The sequence below is a fragment of the Peromyscus californicus genome, unplaced genomic scaffold, assembly GCF_007827085.1.
Source record: "Peromyscus californicus insignis strain IS unplaced genomic scaffold, ASM782708v3 Scaffold_6__1_contigs__length_162567912, whole genome shotgun sequence".
Lineage (NCBI taxonomy): Eukaryota > Metazoa > Chordata > Mammalia > Rodentia > Cricetidae > Peromyscus > Peromyscus californicus.
In genome coordinates, this window is record NW_026294584.1 from 44,363,422 (window position 1) to 44,379,707 (window position 16,286).

At 38.3% G+C, this 16,286-nt stretch overlaps 1 protein-coding gene across 7 annotated transcripts in view; it reads left to right on the plus strand.

The window, feature by feature from the left end:
- Positions 1-16,286, plus strand: part of Mkln1 (muskelin 1) — a 202,379-nt gene that overhangs the window by 69,075 nt on the left and 117,018 nt on the right. Inside the window, exon 2 of one of the 7 annotated variants that reach the window (XM_052720223.1) lies at positions 1,566-1,623. The exons of the other annotated variants lie outside the window; for them this stretch is intronic. Coding sequence (XP_052576183.1) covers positions 1,607-1,623 — 17 coding nt within the window. The 5' untranslated portion in view covers positions 1,566-1,606. The remainder of the gene's footprint in view (positions 1-1,565; positions 1,624-16,286) is intronic. 7 annotated transcript variants of the gene reach the window in all.

Consider the following 16,286-nt stretch of genomic DNA (forward strand, 5'->3'; position numbering starts at 1 on the left):
CTTATAGGCTTTTATAGTTGAATGTTTGGTTCCCAGTTGGTGAACTGTTTAGGAAGGATTAGGAGGTGTGACTTTGTTGGAGGAGGTATGTCACTGGGGGTGGGCTTCCATGGCAGGCCCAGTTTCTCTTTCTCTGCCTCCAACTTGTAGATAAGATGTAAACTCTGAGCTACTGCTCCAGCACCATGCTTGCCTGCCTACTGCCATGCTCCCTACCATTGATGGTCATCGACTCACCCTCTGAAACTGTAAGCAAGCCCCCAGTTAAATACTTTTATAAGTTGCCTTGGTTATGGTGTCTCTCCACAGCAATAGAAAAGTAACAAAGATGGGTACTTAATATTAACACACCTTGTGTTTGTTGTAAAAGAAATGGACTTCATAAAGAAAACTGCACAGTTCCTTCTAGCACCGTTAGGTGTGATACCCTTCCTTTTCCTTTCATTGTCCACTTCCTCCCTTCCCATTTTGATTTAGGTGGTTTCCATTAGAAGAATCATAAGACTTAACTCGTATTCTTCAAATGTCACTTAAAATACTGTTTTACTAGGACATCCTGTCTGCCCTACTCTTCCTCCATAACTCTGTCACCAATCTCCCACCTCTGTGGTTGAATACTTGATAACAGTATGTACCTGTCAGATAGATCATGTATTACAGTTTTCATCCATTTACCTATTTGTATGGTTACTTTTTTTTTTTTTTTTTTTCGAGACAGGGTTTCTCTGAGTATCTTTGCACCTTTCCTGGAACTCACTGTATAGCCCAGGCTGACCTCGAACTCACAGAGATCCTCCTGGCTCTGCCTCCCGAATGCTGGGATTAAAGGCATGCGCCACCACTGCCTGGCTTGTATGGTTACTTTTAATAGCTGTTCCCTTTAACTGGACCATGAGCTTCATAGGGAGTAAGTAATGCTCCCCCATCATTATATCTGAGCATAATGTTTATTAATGAATAGATGAGCGAATTAACTAGCCATTTTAATCTCTTTCTAAGTTTTATTTTGGTTTGGGGGTTGAGTATCATGTTGACATGTTCAAAATAGAAAATAATTTGTTTTAAATTGTTTTTTAGCAAAGTCGGAGAGTATCTTAAATAAAATGAGCAAGGATATGTTTGGAAGGAGTTGGAATAGTGTGTTTCTTATCTGTATCTTTGAGACTTTTATAACGAAATTATTTAAAATTTTTATAGGCAGTATTTCTAATAAGACCTTGAATTTCTAGTTCAGTTTAATGCAGAATTTGATTTGCCTAATAATAGTTTAGAGGATACTACCAACATTTTGATTAATTTTAGGATATGGTTTCTTCTGGTTCCTTGATTATAAGTATTTTTAGCTTTTTTATATAATATTGTTATTAACATATAATTTATGTACAGTACATTTTAGCTACTTAAAGTAATCAAATCAGTAAGTTTTAATGTATTCCGAGATAAATGTGACTATCATTGGAGTCATTTTACAACTTCTTTGGAGTCTGTGAAGAACCCGTAGCTGCCCTTCTGTCAGTAAGCAGTTACTGAAGTACTCTCTGACTCTGTAGATTTGTCTGTTGCAGGTCTTCCATGTGGATGGGATGATGAAGTACATTCCAGTGTGATGGGCTTCTACTTGGGGTACTGTTTTTAAAGTTCATACATACTGTATCATGTGTCAGTGCCATATCCACTTTCCGACTGTAATATGAATGTGTAAAGATGGGCTGGAGAGATGGCTCAGTGGTTAAGAGCACTGGCTGTTCTTTCAGAGGATCTGGGTTCAATTCCCAGTACCCACGTGACAGCTCACAACTGTCTATAACTCCAGTTCCAGGGGATCTGGCACCTTCACACCAAAGCACATAAAATAAAATTAAATGAATGTATAAAGATGCATTACATGTTGTGTATTCATTACTTGATGGGCATTTGGACTATATATACTATTTGGACTTAGGAAGAATGCTTCCATGAACATTGTTTATGTGAAGAATCTTTTGTGTGAACTTTAATGTTTTTGTTTCTTTTGCATGTGTACCTAGGAGTAGGATTTCTGGGGTTAACTATTTGAGGAACTGTCAGATTTTTTTTTATCAGTTCTCCCCCCTCCTTTCCTATTGAAGAAGTGCCTAGAAAGCTATTAGATAGCTATTTTATAATAGTTTATCTAAAGCTATTAAAATAGCTTAATAAAGGAAAGCCCTATATTGAAAATGACCATATGAGATTATCTTGCTGTTAACTCAGTTGCACTAATTTTTATGGCAGGATAGTATTATATCTTTCTTTTTTTGTTGTTGTTGAGAATATATATGTTTATATTTACTCCATACTTTCATCCTTGAATATATTTGCCTCTATCTATTATTGTGCATACTTTCCATGTACACATATATACATACACACAATTTGTGCTTAGAAAATTGGTTGAAAATTGACTTTAAGAATTATATTATTTAAGGCTGGGCATGATGGCACCCACCTTTAATCCCAGCACTCATGAAGCAGAGGTAAATCTCTGTGAGTTTGAGGCCAGCTTGGTCTATATAGTTACTTTCAGGTCTATATAGTGAACAGTCAGGGCGACATAGAGAAACCCTGTCTCAAAACAAACAAACACACACAAACAAAAATTATATTGTTCATATATGAATATGAATAAGCTATTTTTTGGAAAGGATTAAGCATGTTTTTGAACTCTCTGCATATAAACTGAGGGATAGATTTTTAAAGAGCTGAAAATAACTTCTAATTTCTCCCAGAGCTTAGAATTTTGGATAGTTGAAAATTCATACATCTAGGTCTTTAGCATTTGCTGAAGTCTTGATTTTCAACAGGCTGTGATACTTTGGGTGATGGATTAAAAACATTTAAAAATATTTTATTGCTATATTACAGCATTTGAGTTGCGTTTTCAGGTTTCTGGCTATCTTTACCACAAAGTATAGGGTACTTCATTGATTTCTGGGTAATACTTGAGCCTGTTTGAAGGTAAGAGGTGAGTACACCTGATTATGCTGTAGCTACCATTGTTCAATAGAATGGCTTAGTTGAAGGGAGTAAAGGCTAAGTTCAGAGTTTTAGTTGGATTGATATTGGTAGGCTTTCATATTTTTATTTTCCATACTTTCTTATATAATACAGGGAGTGACACAAGTATAATAAAATTACAAAAATGAATACTGAACTATAATATGGTAGTCTGTGGAAAATAAAATTGTTACCAGGGGATTTTGGGGTCTTTGCATCTTGGACAGAGAATTGAACAGGACACAAAAAGGGAGAGATGAAAGTATAAATTTATTAAAAGTAAGCATAGAGTGCACACCACAGAATGGAAGCAGGCTTAATTAAGCAAGCATGTGACTCAAGTGCCATGTCTTAGTTTAGAATTTTTATTGCTGTGAAGAGCCACCATGACCATAGCAACTATTATGAAGAAAACATTTAATTGCAGTGGCTTGCTTATAGTTTCAGAGGTTCAGTCCCTTATCATCATGACAGGGAGCATGGTGGTGTGCAGGCAGGTGTGGTGATGGAGCTGAGAGTGCTAAATCTTGCAGGCAACAGGAAGTCAACTGAGACATTGGGTGGTATCCTGAGCATAGGAATCCTCAAATCCTGCCTCTACAGTGATACACTTCCTCCAACAAGGCCATACCCACTCCAGCAAAGCCACCACTTCTAATAGTGCCACTCCCTTTAGGGGCCATTTTCTTTCAAACCAGCTCATTCTACTCCCTGGCCCCCAAAGGCTTATAGCCATATCATAATGCCCCCCCCCCAAAAAAAAGCATTCAGTCCAACTTCAAAAGCCCCCATAGTCAATAACAGTCCCAAACTTGTTTCAAAGTTGAAAGTCTCTTCTGAGACTTATGCAGTCTCTTAACTGCTATCCCTTGTAAAATCAAAATCAAAAAGCAAATCGTATACTTCCAGCCTATAATGGCACAGGATATATATATATTACCATTTCAAAACATAAGGAAGAGAGCATAGTGAGGAAATACTGGACCAAAGGAAGACCAAAAACTAGCTGGGCAAACTGCAAAGTTTACATCTCTGTGTCTGATGTCAAAACAAATCTCCAACTCAGTTCAGGTTTGACTGTAACACATTTCTTTCTCTTGGGCTGGTCCCACTCCCTGTTAGCAGCTCTTCTTGGCAGGTATTTCATGACTCTGGCCTCTCTAACATCTTGGGGTCTCCATGGCAATCCAGGCTTCAACTTAACAGCTTCAAACAGTGGCCTTTCTACTAGGCCTCCATTCAGGGACACCCTGACACATGCCTGGCCTCAGCAGCTTTATTCCATAATCCCTTTCTTCTATCCTTAACTCTAAAGCCAGAACCATTTGCCAAAGCTGCTAAGTTCTGCTGCTTGCTAGGGTTGGAACATAGCTCCCTTGTTCAATTACATCTTCTCCAGCTTTCTGCCTAAGCTTGGCTGTCTTGAAACTCACTCTGTAGACCAGGCTAGCCTCAAACTGAGAGATCTGACAGCCTCTGCCTCCTGGAGTGCTGGGATTAAAGCTGTGCCCCACCACACCGACTCTAAGCTTTTCCTTAGTTTCTTTCCACAAATTGGAAAATTAGCTGGGTGGGATCTTGCCCTGAGGTTACCATTTCCTTTATTCCATTTCTTAATCCATTTATTTCCTTGAACACAGGATTTAACTGCATTCCACTTCCTAGTACTTCTCAAAATTTATATTTTGTAATTTACCCTGTTCAGCTTGCTCCTTTTCATTATAAATTTTTATTAGAGTTACCATTAATATCTACATGACAGAGTCTATACTAGGCTATATTGAGATTTCTTCTGCCAATGGAATTAACCCAAAACTCCCTTTAGCCTCAGGCAGACTCTTTGGACAAAGGGCAAAGCAGCCACTTTTCTTCACCAAAATATCACAAGAATGATCTCTAGGCAGCATACTAAAATTCTTCTTCTCTGAAACCTCGAGTGAGCCCCTGGCAGTTCAAATCACTCATAGCAGCTCTGTCTTCCATGCTTCTTCTAGTATGGCCCATTAAGCAGTGCTTAAATCATTCCATCACTTTTATAACCCAAAGTACCAAAGTCCAAATTCCTCCAGACAAACACATGGTCAAGCCTATCACAGCAATACCCTAGTCCCTGGTACCAACTTCTGTCTTAGTTATGGTTTCTATTGTTGTGAAGAGACACCATGACCACAACAACTATTATAAAGAAAACATTTAATTGCAGTGGCTTTCTTATAGTGTCAGAGGTTCAGTCCATTATCATCACAGTGGGACATGGCAGAGTATAGGTAGACATGGTTCTGGAGGTGAGAGTGCTACGTCTTGCAGGCAACAGGAAGTCAACTGAGACATTGGGTGGTATCCTGAGCCTAGGAATCCTCAAAGCCTTCCCTCACAGTGACACACTTCCTCTAACAAGGCCATACCCACTCCAACAAGACCACACACCTGCTAATAGTGCCATTCCCTTTGGGGGCCATTTCAAACCACCACACGCCAGGATTTCTTTTTTGGGAGTCCTTTTTATGAATTTAGGTGGAGGGAGGTGGCAACCCCTGGTGGGGGTAGGGGGAGGCTGGGGGAGTTCTTACCTTGACTGATGAATGGGCTGCTGTATAAGTTTGGGTGATCTGCATGTGCTGTATGGCTCATAATTTTAATCTTGATAATATATGTGGGATGGTAAACAAGAATTCCTGACAGGTCATCACAAGGACAAGATGGCTGCACTTGCTCCAGTGCCAGTCTAAGCTGGCCTTTTTTGTTTCTTTCTACCACAATGTGCCTGACCATAAATTACCCCCTGGGGAGGAGGTGCCAGGTGCTGCCTTACTGAGAAGGGGCAGACAAAAATATTTTTTATGGGGAGATGCTTTAGATCACTGTCCTCAGATTTGTCTGTCTCAAAATCTCTGGCTTGTTAGGACCATCCTAGCACATATGCCTTGAACTATTCTTAATTTTAAAGATTTATTTTTGTTTGTGTCTCTGTGTGTGAATGTGTGACACGTGTACTGGTACTGGCACTATGAGAACACAGAAGAGGACCTCAGATCTTCTGGAGCTGGAGTTACAGGGCAGTTGTATGTCACCAGACATGGGTGCAGGAAACCAAACTCGGGTACTCTGGAAGAGCAGCAAGCACTTTTTAGCCACAGACTCATCTCTCTAGCCCTTAAACTATTATTTACTGTGGAGAGATTGACGACTCAGTTGTCTGAAAGTTGAGCAAGGATGTTGGTTATTCACCTATAATAAACTTGACTTCAAGTCATCTCACTGAATCGCTCACTTCTATATAATTTGAAGGTAAGTAAAGCACTCTGAATTCATGTACTCTATCTATAACGTGATGTGCCATATGACCCTCTTCATGGTTGATGAGGAAAGCATGAACATTTTAGATGCCTCAGGAAATTACTCCTGTCTTTTGAAGGTTTGTTGCAATAAACTAATAGGAGAAAAGGCCAACTATTTTATTAATATACAAAAGGGAAAAGTCAACTCTTGGGGAAAACCATTGTGGTTACTTACTACCCCAGCATGATAGATGTACTTCTTTTGCTATAAAGAAGGAAGAAATGGGGAATGTTAATCATTTTAGGAAAATAGTAATGATTTGTAGTGGAACTCAGTGGGTTTGGAGAACATACTGTGGCCTGTGGCAAAGTCTGCTGGGCCTGCAGAACAGACAGTGGTTTGTAAATCTTTACAGGACTAAAATAAAGGATAAGTGGTGTTTGAAAAGTGTGCCTAGGTATGTGGACAGAGTTCAGTCTTGTCCCTGTGATAAGAGTTTAGTCTTCTCTAACTAGTGAGATTTCAATGAGAGACTGTGCTCTTGGTCACAGAGACTGTCCTGGGAATGTGTTTTCAGTGGGTGTAGCACGGGATTAGTTTAACTAGGGTTGGCCTCTCATTAGTACAGTTTAAGTTACTGTGCTCTGCAGAGGGAGGGCAGCTCATGCTAGAATAAAGAGACATGAAGTGAGAAGTGCAGTGTGGACAGGACACTGAACGAGGAGGGCTTCCTGGTATTGGTAATTCTAGATCAGTCAGTCGGTTTCTCAAGGATTTTTTCTATCCTTGTACATTGTGAGGGGTTTAGGAGTTTATGATCTTTTGCAAAGGTGGCATAGAGTTGATAGAAAAAGTTACTGTTTTTTAGGTTAGCATGCACTGTTTCATTTTGGCTCCCGTATACATGTGTGTCATTACACTTTGATTACATTTATTACTCCTCACTACCCTTTCCTGGACTCTCTCCTACCTCCAGTTGCTACCTTTCTTCCAGTGCACCTTACTTCTGCTTTCCCATTATAGTTCATTGCTCTCTACATCACATCTTCTTTAAAAAGTTTTAGAGTAATTTTTGAAAGATAGGCACCTGCACCCCAGTAACTCAATAAATTGAATTATTGCCCAGAAAATATAGTTTGAGGATTTGATAAAGTCAGAATTTGATTGTGATTTCTTTAGTGAAGTTATTTACATATAAATGAACCTTTTAGGGTGGCTTTATAAACCTTTGTGTATATACTGTTATTTTGTCTAATATGGGAGAATGTATATACTAAAAACAGTAAGCCTTTCTTAGGTCATGTCCTTATTTAATCATTTTTGCTTCAGGTTGAAGTAGGGGTAGTTCTTAGTGTTGAAATATATTCTGAAGAGCCAATTAATTTACTGTCTATAAAGACTGATAATTGAGGAGAGATGACTCAGAGGTTAAAAGCACCAGCTGCTGTTCCAGAGGTCCTGAGTTCAATTCTCAGCAACTACATGGTGGCTCACAGCCATCTATAGTGAGATATGGTGCCTTATTCTGGCATGCAGGCAGAACACTTGTATACATAGTAAATGAATAGATCTTTAAAAAAAAGATTTATTTTAATTTTGTGTGGGTGTATGCACATGCCCTTGTATGTGTGTGCATGTGTATGCAAATACCCTTGTATGTGTATCTGTGTGTGGGTGTGTGCACATGTATACAAGTACCCTTGTGTGTGTGTATCTGTGTGTGGGTGTGTGCATCTGTATGCAAGTGCCCTTGTGTGTGCATATCTGTGTGTGGGTGTGTGCATCTGTATGCAAGTGCCCTTGTGTGTGCGTATCTGTGTGTGGGTGTGTGCATCTGTATGCAAGTGCCCTTGTGTGTGCGTATCTGTGTGTGGGTGTGTGCATCTGTATGCAAGTGCCCTTCCTTGTATGTGTATCTGTGTGTGGGTGTGTGCATCTGTATGCAAGTGCTCTCAGAATCCAGAGGCATCGGATCCTTCTGGAGCTGCTTTATAGGCAGTTGTGGGCTGCCTGGCATAGGTGCTGGGAACCAAGTTCAGGTCCTCTTAACTCATGAGCCATGTCTTTAGCCCTGTAATTTAAGCTTTTTGGGATATCTACTAAATGAAAACTTTTTATATGAATATTTATTGGGTTTTCTTGGTATTTATTTGTTTGCATTGTTATTGTTGTTGAGACGCCAAACCATATGAAGTGATTTTTCAGTTTGGCTTTTGACCAGTGAGAGTTTCTTCCTCTGTCCTCTGCATCGGAATGTTTATTTTCTCTCAGTGGCATGTTTTTCCCAGTGGTTGCTCTGTTTGCTCGTGTGGAGAATGTATGTTCATTTATGTCTCCAGGGTGCTTTGAATCCTTAGAGATAATTATTACAGGCTCAAACATGCTCAACTCCATGGTGATAATAAGCCGAACCAAGTTTTCCTTTGTGTGATGGTAAATAGGCACTATAGTGATCTCCTATTTGCAAGGTCATAACGTTCCAAAATGCTCAGTCTCTATTTGCACTTACCTATTTCTCTTCTGGTATTTCTTAAATTAAGTTGTTTCATTCCTAAGTACTTCACTACACATGAAGAAGGGCGCACTGCATTAATTATCTTTTGCCTCAGTAACAGTCTGCCACAAACTACAGCTTAAAACAATGCATTTATTACATAATAGTTAAATATCAAGTTTAGGCATGGTTTAGAAGGATCTTCTGCTCCAACTCTCTTAGAAGGCTCCAGTCAAGGTGCTGGCCATGGCTACAGTTTTTCTGAAGCTTGAGTAGGGAAAAATTTACTCTAGGTTTCTGTAGTTGAGTTTCTTGTGTGCTGTTGGTCAGAGACTACCAAATAGGCTTCGGACATGTTCTCCTTCACCAGAACCAGCGAGGGAGAGCCTGTTAGTAAGGTCCAAGTCACGTTTATGTATCCGAGGTTTAGAAATGACACCACATCACCATTGCTTTGTTCTGTTGGTTGGAAATAAGTCACTAGGGCATCCTACACTAGGGACAGATTATATGAAAGTGTGAATACCAAGACGTAGAAATCATTTGCAGCCTTCTCCAAATTGCTGTTCTAGAGATGTTTTCTCCTTATAATTTCATTGATGTGACTTAATAGATTGAGCAGTGATGCTTTAATAACAGCGGATGTTGCTGCCATGTCCAGCTTTCTCTTTTCATTGTTTGAATCAGAATCTAAACACTTGTATTGTTATGTCCCTTTAAAATTCTTTTATCAAGAAGAGTTTTCCCTTCCTCCTGCTATTTTTCTTCAATCTACTGATTTTTTAAAATTTATGTTTTATTTTTAAGACAGAGTTTTCATGTATCCAAGGCTGTCCTCGAACTTCATTATGTACCAAAGATGACATGGAACTTCTGATCTTTTTGCTCTCACTTTGAATTGCTAGGAACACAGGTATTTGCTACTGTATCTAGTTTATTGGTGTTAAGAATTAAACTCAGGGCTTTGTACATGATAGCTAGGCAAGTACTCTACCACCTTGAGCTATCCCAAGATTTACCAACTGATATTTTTGAGGAAACTGTGTCATTTGCCTGAATAGGCTTCCATATTCTTGTATATCTAGTTGCTTTTCATAGTAGCATTTAACTACTTTCTCTAGTTTTAAACAATACTGAGAATTATATTCTGAATCATTTTTTTTAAAGGCTACTCTCTAGGTAATGTAATGTACTTTGTATTGTTAGTATTTCAGGCTGCATAGTCTAATGGTAATTTCCAATAAGATTTCCCATTGGCCTTTCATTAATAGTATTAATATTCAGTGATAATCATTGTCAGAATAAAAATGTTTAACAAGGCATGAAAATTGGATATATATAATTCTTACATTATTTTCACATTTGTTAGTTGCAATTTCCCTCCTCCCCTTCCTTTGTACTGGTCATCAAATGCAGGCCCTCACTACAGATGCTAGTTGGCTTTTATGCATAGAAATTACCCTCAATGGTAAGAGTTTTTAGTTACTGAAATACAGTCAACTGGAAAGTGAGATAAGTGCTTAATTCTTTCTTTTTAATGACTAATTGCAGAATAATGAATTAAGTTGGGTATTTCGCTGGGTATGTAGTTGATTTTGTTTTTAAAGAAAACCTTTGGTCACTAGGCTGTTTATATATCTACTGTATTTTATTTATTTTTATGTATAAGGATATTTAGCCTGCATGTATGTCTATGCTCCAAGTGCATACCTGATGCTTGGGGAGGCCGGATCTCCTGGTACTGGAATTACAGACAGTTATGAGCTGCCATGTGGGTATGGGGAACCAAACCCAGGTCCTCTGGAAGAGCATCCAGTGCTCTTAACTACTGAGCATCTCTCCAGCCCCTCTAATATATTTTAAACAGCTTTAGTAATTATTACGTTTGATGCCATTTTGTTAATGTTTTTGAACAATAGGAACCTCTTCAAGTCTTATTCCTATGTTCCTTGACTTGACCTCATTATTATTTTGAATTTTTTTTGACATAGGAAGTGTTTCCTTTAGATACATTAGTAAGAGAATGATATTTAGAATGTATTACTGGAAACTAGAAAAATTTGTTGCTAGCAGATTGTCTTTTCTTAAACCTCTCTAGGATATATAGACAGGAAGTAATTTTTAAAGAGAAAATAATGTGCAGTTTAGACTAATTTTAGATTTGATTTGCCAGATTCTGATTTCTTTCATTTTACATTTGTTACTTAAAATTTTTTTAAAAATAATTTAATACTTTTTTGTGTATGTATGTGTGCCTGTATGGTTTTATGTGCCAAGTGCATGCTGGTACAGAGGTTAGAAGAGGCGTTGATCCCTTGGAACTGGTGTTAAGAACTGGTTGTGAGCCCCTGTGGGGTGTGGGAACTGAACCTGGGTCCTCTGAAAGAATCAAAAGCACTCTTAGCTCTCTGGCCTCCATCTTTTACTTTTTAATGTTGGTAATTTTTCCTAATAGCATTAGTAGAATTACTACTTTATCATTTCACTATTGGGTGCACACAGTGTGTCTTCAAATATAATTTCCAGAGAAGGGTATCAGTATTGTTAGGTGAAGTTCAACATTTCTTTGCAAGCCCTCCCCCAGAGTATTCAACTGAAGGTGATTAAAAAACATTGTTTCTATTGTCAGTTAAATAAATGCTTTTAAAAATAATTTCTTATGATTATATCACTAACTTGATACCCAGTTATATTAATTTTCTTCTATTTGAGGTCTTTTTTTTCATTTGGAGACAGTTGTTTTAGTTTATTTTCAGTTTTTAGGGATTATTTTGTTCCTTTTTGCTTTGTTTATAGTATGTAAAAATATTTCCATGGTTTCCAATTAAGTAACAATTTTAGATCTATTTTATTTTTACATATATGAGCGTTTTGCCTGCATGTATGTCTGTGTGCCATGTGCTTACTTGTGGAGGTGGGATGAGGGAGTTGGATCCCTTGGAACTGAAGTTATGGATGGTTTTGAGACACCACATGGGGGCTTGGGAACCCGATCTGGGTCCTCTCCAAGAACAATATGTACTTTTATTCTAGGAGCCATCTGTCCAGCTCCTTGGGTTTCAAATTTTAAACTACATCTTCATTTCTGTCCCTTCAGCACTTTTTATTCCTTCTAATTTGAGTAGCCACTTTTATTAGTTTTTGGTTAATGCAAATACAAGCAATTACATGTGTATCTGTTCATTTAAATGTACTGTAGTTTGGTCTTCATCCATTGAAGGATGTCTGGATTGTTTCCGGTTTGGATTAGTAGAAGTGAAGCTGCTTTAAACACTTGAATGTTGGTTTTATTTGGACAACAGTTTTTATTTCCTTTGAATCGGTGTTTAAGAGTCTAGTTATTGAATCATGTAAAAAATACTTTTGTAAGAAACTAATAGACACCTAGAATGACTGTACCATAAAATATTCCAGTTTCTCTGAGTTCTTTTTATTCTTGTTGCATTTGTTTATTTGTTTATATTTATTGTTATTATTATCATTTGTGTGTGTGTGTGTGTCTGTCTATCTGTCTATACACATGTATGTGGCAACAACTGAGAGTCAGTTCTCTCCAACCATGTGGGTCTTGGGGATTGAATTCAGGTCGTCACGCATTGAGCCATGTCAGCGTCCACAGTTTCTCTGAATTCATAATAGTCTTTGCTGCTGTCATTGGTTATAATTTTAGCTGTTCTGATAGACATGTATAATAACTGATTGTGGATGTTTGTAATGGCTAATGGTGATGTACATGTTTTTATTCATGTGTTTATCTGCCCCCTGTATGTACCCAATGAAATGTTATTCATGTCTTGCCTGTTTTCTGATTGAATTGTTTGCTTTTTTTTAAACCTAATAGTTATGAATACTTGGATGCCCTATATGTAAGTCCTTTTAAAAATATATAAATAGGTTCTCTCAGACTGTATCTTGTCATTTTATCCTTTCAGCAGAATCTTTCTCAGAGCAAAATTTTAATTTTTCTATGGCCTGATTGTTGCTTTTATAGATTTTTGTTTTTTGTGTAAGAACTTGGCTGGGATTTAGAGACAGAAGAATTGTATATTGTGGATAGTAATATAATTAGTGTATAGCTGTTATGGAAAACAATACAGAGGGAGGTCTCTCAAAAAACTTTGCAGTCCAGCAGCCTCACCCCTGGGTGTATAAAAGTCATTACATCAAAGAGATACCCACATACCTGTTTATTGCAGCACTATTCACAGGAACCAGAATTATAGTCAGCCAAGATGTCATCAGCAGATGAATAGATTTTTTATTTTATTTATTTATTTATTTATTTATTTATTTATTTATTTATTTATTTATTTATTTATTTTCGAGACAGGGTTTCTCTGTGTAGCTTTGTGCCTTTCCTGGAACTTGCTTTGGAGACCAGACTGGCCTCGAACTCACAGAGATCCATCTGCCTCTGCCTCCCGAGTGCTGGGATTAAAGGCGTGCGCTACCACCGCCCGGCGAGAATGGATTTTAAAAAGAGGTATATGGGGGCTGAGATGGCTCATTGGTTAAGAACACTTGATGCTCTTGCAGAGAACCGGAGTTTTAATCCCAGCACCCACATGGCTCACAGTCATCTATAACTTGAGTCTCAAGGGTTCTAATGCCCTCTTCTGACCTCCAAGGCACACACACACACAAATGTCATTCACACACAGATAGACACCTGTACACACAGATTTTTTTTAAAAAATGTGTGGGGTTAGGGTGGAGAGACACTGTAAACTATAAAAAGGATGAAATCCTGCCATTACAGCAACATGACTGAAGCTGGAGGGCATTATGCTAAGTAAAATCAGTTAGGTGCAGAGAGACAAATATTGTAGAAGCTAAAGCCATTAATCAAACAGTAGTAGATGGTAGTATAACAGTTAATAGAGGCTAGGAAGAGAAAACAGTCAGAGGGTAGGATAAGCAGTACCCAGATCAGTTGCTGTAGTTCTCATATGTTACAAAAATGAGGAACTAATCCAAAGCAATTAACTGTACATTTCAAAATGACTGGAAAGAAAGAGTTGGCTTCCCAAGATCATAGGCATGATAGTGTTTGAGGGAATAGAAGGGCTGAATACTCTGGTTTGATCATTATACATTGTATTCATATGTAGACTTGATTTATAAAGTTGTGGTCACATAAGTGAGTACAAATACTATATGTTAATTGAAATAATAGAAACTCTGGAGCTGGAAAGATGGCTCAGTGGTCAAGGAGAGCACTTGCTACTCTAAGAGGACCCGTGTTCCATTTCTAGCACTCATGTTTGATGACGCACAACTACTTGGAACTCCAGTTGCAGAGGATCTCGCACGCACGCACGCACGCACGCACGCACGCACGCACGCACGCACGCAAATCTAATCTCCCCCTCCCCCACAAAAAAACGAAACAAAAACACAAAAAACCCCCAAGCATGCACGTACGCAAATCTAATCTCCCCCTCCCCCGCAAAAAAAGGAAACAAAAACACAAAAAAAACCCAAGCTTCTAGAGGTTTGTCTTTTTTATTTTTTTTAAGGTAGCTAGGCTGACTTCATTCTTTTCCCTAGTTCTCATTTTTGGTTTGATTTTTACTGTAATTTTCGTTTTATTTTTTATTTTTTGTCATATTCATGCTTACATTTCTTTTCTCTCCTAGCTTCTTAGGGTGGAAGCTTAGGTGATTCATTTTAAAATGTTTCTGATTTTCTAATGTGTATTTAACACTTGTAAGGTTTTTTTTTTATTTTTATCTATTTCAAAATATTTCTGTGTTTATTCTGAGGCTTCTTTGATTTGTGTATTATTTGGAACTGTGTTGTTTATGCCAAATATTTAAGATTTTCCAGCTATCTTCTATGAATGATTATTATTAATTCCACTGGGGTCTGTGAGCATGCTGTGTATAAGTTTCTGTTCTTTTGTTATTAAAGTGTATTTTTCTGTCTTAGTGAATGTTCTTGTGTGAGCATAGGGAGAATACACTTGGTGGTGGTGAGGTGTTCTGTAGGTGTCAGTGAGATCCAGTTGATGGATGGTGCTTATCAGTTCAGTGCTGTTCTGAAGTTCTGCCTGCTGAATCTGTCAACCTCAGAAAGAGGGAGGTTGATTTCTCCAATTTTAATAATGCTTTTGCAATGCTGACATTTTTCCCTCAAGTATTTTGACACTTTTTTTTGTTTGGTGCAGTCACATTAAGGATTGTTTTGTCTTCTTGAATAATCGACACATTTTCATTAATGCCCCTCTACCCCTGATGATTTCCCTCTACTTAGTAAACCTGATATGGATATGGCTATTTCACCTTCTGTTTAAAACATGTTGCACCTTCATCTGTTTCTTTATATTCACCCATGTTCTTGATATTTATGTGGGTTTTTCGTAGATGGTGTATTTGAGCAGTTGTTTTTTTTCTCAGCCATTCCAGCATTCTCTTTTAATTGGTTTATTTAAACTTTTCACATATAAAGTGATTATTGATACAATTAGGTTTATATCTGCCATATTTGCAACTGGTTTCTATTCATACACGTGTTTCTTGCATCTTTTCTTCTGTCTCTGATTTGAAATTAGCTTCCAATGTGGCTTTCCTTTCTTTTATGTATTAATTACATTCCTTTTGCATATTTATAGCGCTTGTGTTGATAGAAGAGTATATTTTGACTTACAGTTCTAGAGGGTTAGTGCCCACAACGACTGGGACAGCACGGAAGCAGGTGTCAGGAACAGGAAGCTGCAAGCTTACACTTGAACTGTAATCACGAAGCAGAGAGAACAACTGGAGGCAGGCACGTCTTTGTACTCTCCAAACCCTCCTCCAGTGACATGCTTCCTCCAGCAAGGCTGCACCACCTCAGCCTTCCCAAGCAGTGCCAGCAGCTGAACCAAGTGTTGACATGCCTGAGACTGTGGGGGCATTTCTCATTCAGACCATCACAGTGCTTGTCCTAGAGTTTGTAAAATATGTTTATGACAAATCTAACTCCAACTTTAAATAATATTATACAGCTTATCAGTGGTATAGATACTGATTTTCAGAATACATTTTATTACTCTCTTATATGACTGTATCAGAGTGCCACGGGTTGGGTGGTTTGTAATTGCTGTGGGATGGTCTGTATGTCAAGTTGCTCTGATTGGTCAATAAATAAAACATTGATTGGCCAGTGGCTAGGCAGGAAGTATAGGCGGGACTAACAGAGAGGAGAAAAGAAAGAACAGGAAGGCGGAAGGAGTCACTGCCAGCCGCCGCCAGGACAAGCAGCATGTGAAGATGCCGGTAAGCCACGAGCCATGTGGCAAGGTATAGATTAATGGAAATGGATTAATTTAAGCTGTAAGAACAGTTAGCAAGAACTGCCACGGCCATACAGTTTGTAAGCAATATAAGTCTCTGTGTTTACTTGGTTGGGTCTGAGCGGCTGTGGGACTGGCGGGTGACAAAGATTTGTCCTGACTGTGGGCCAGGCAGGAAAACTCTAGCTACATGTAGTAAACAGAAATTTATTGGATTACAGT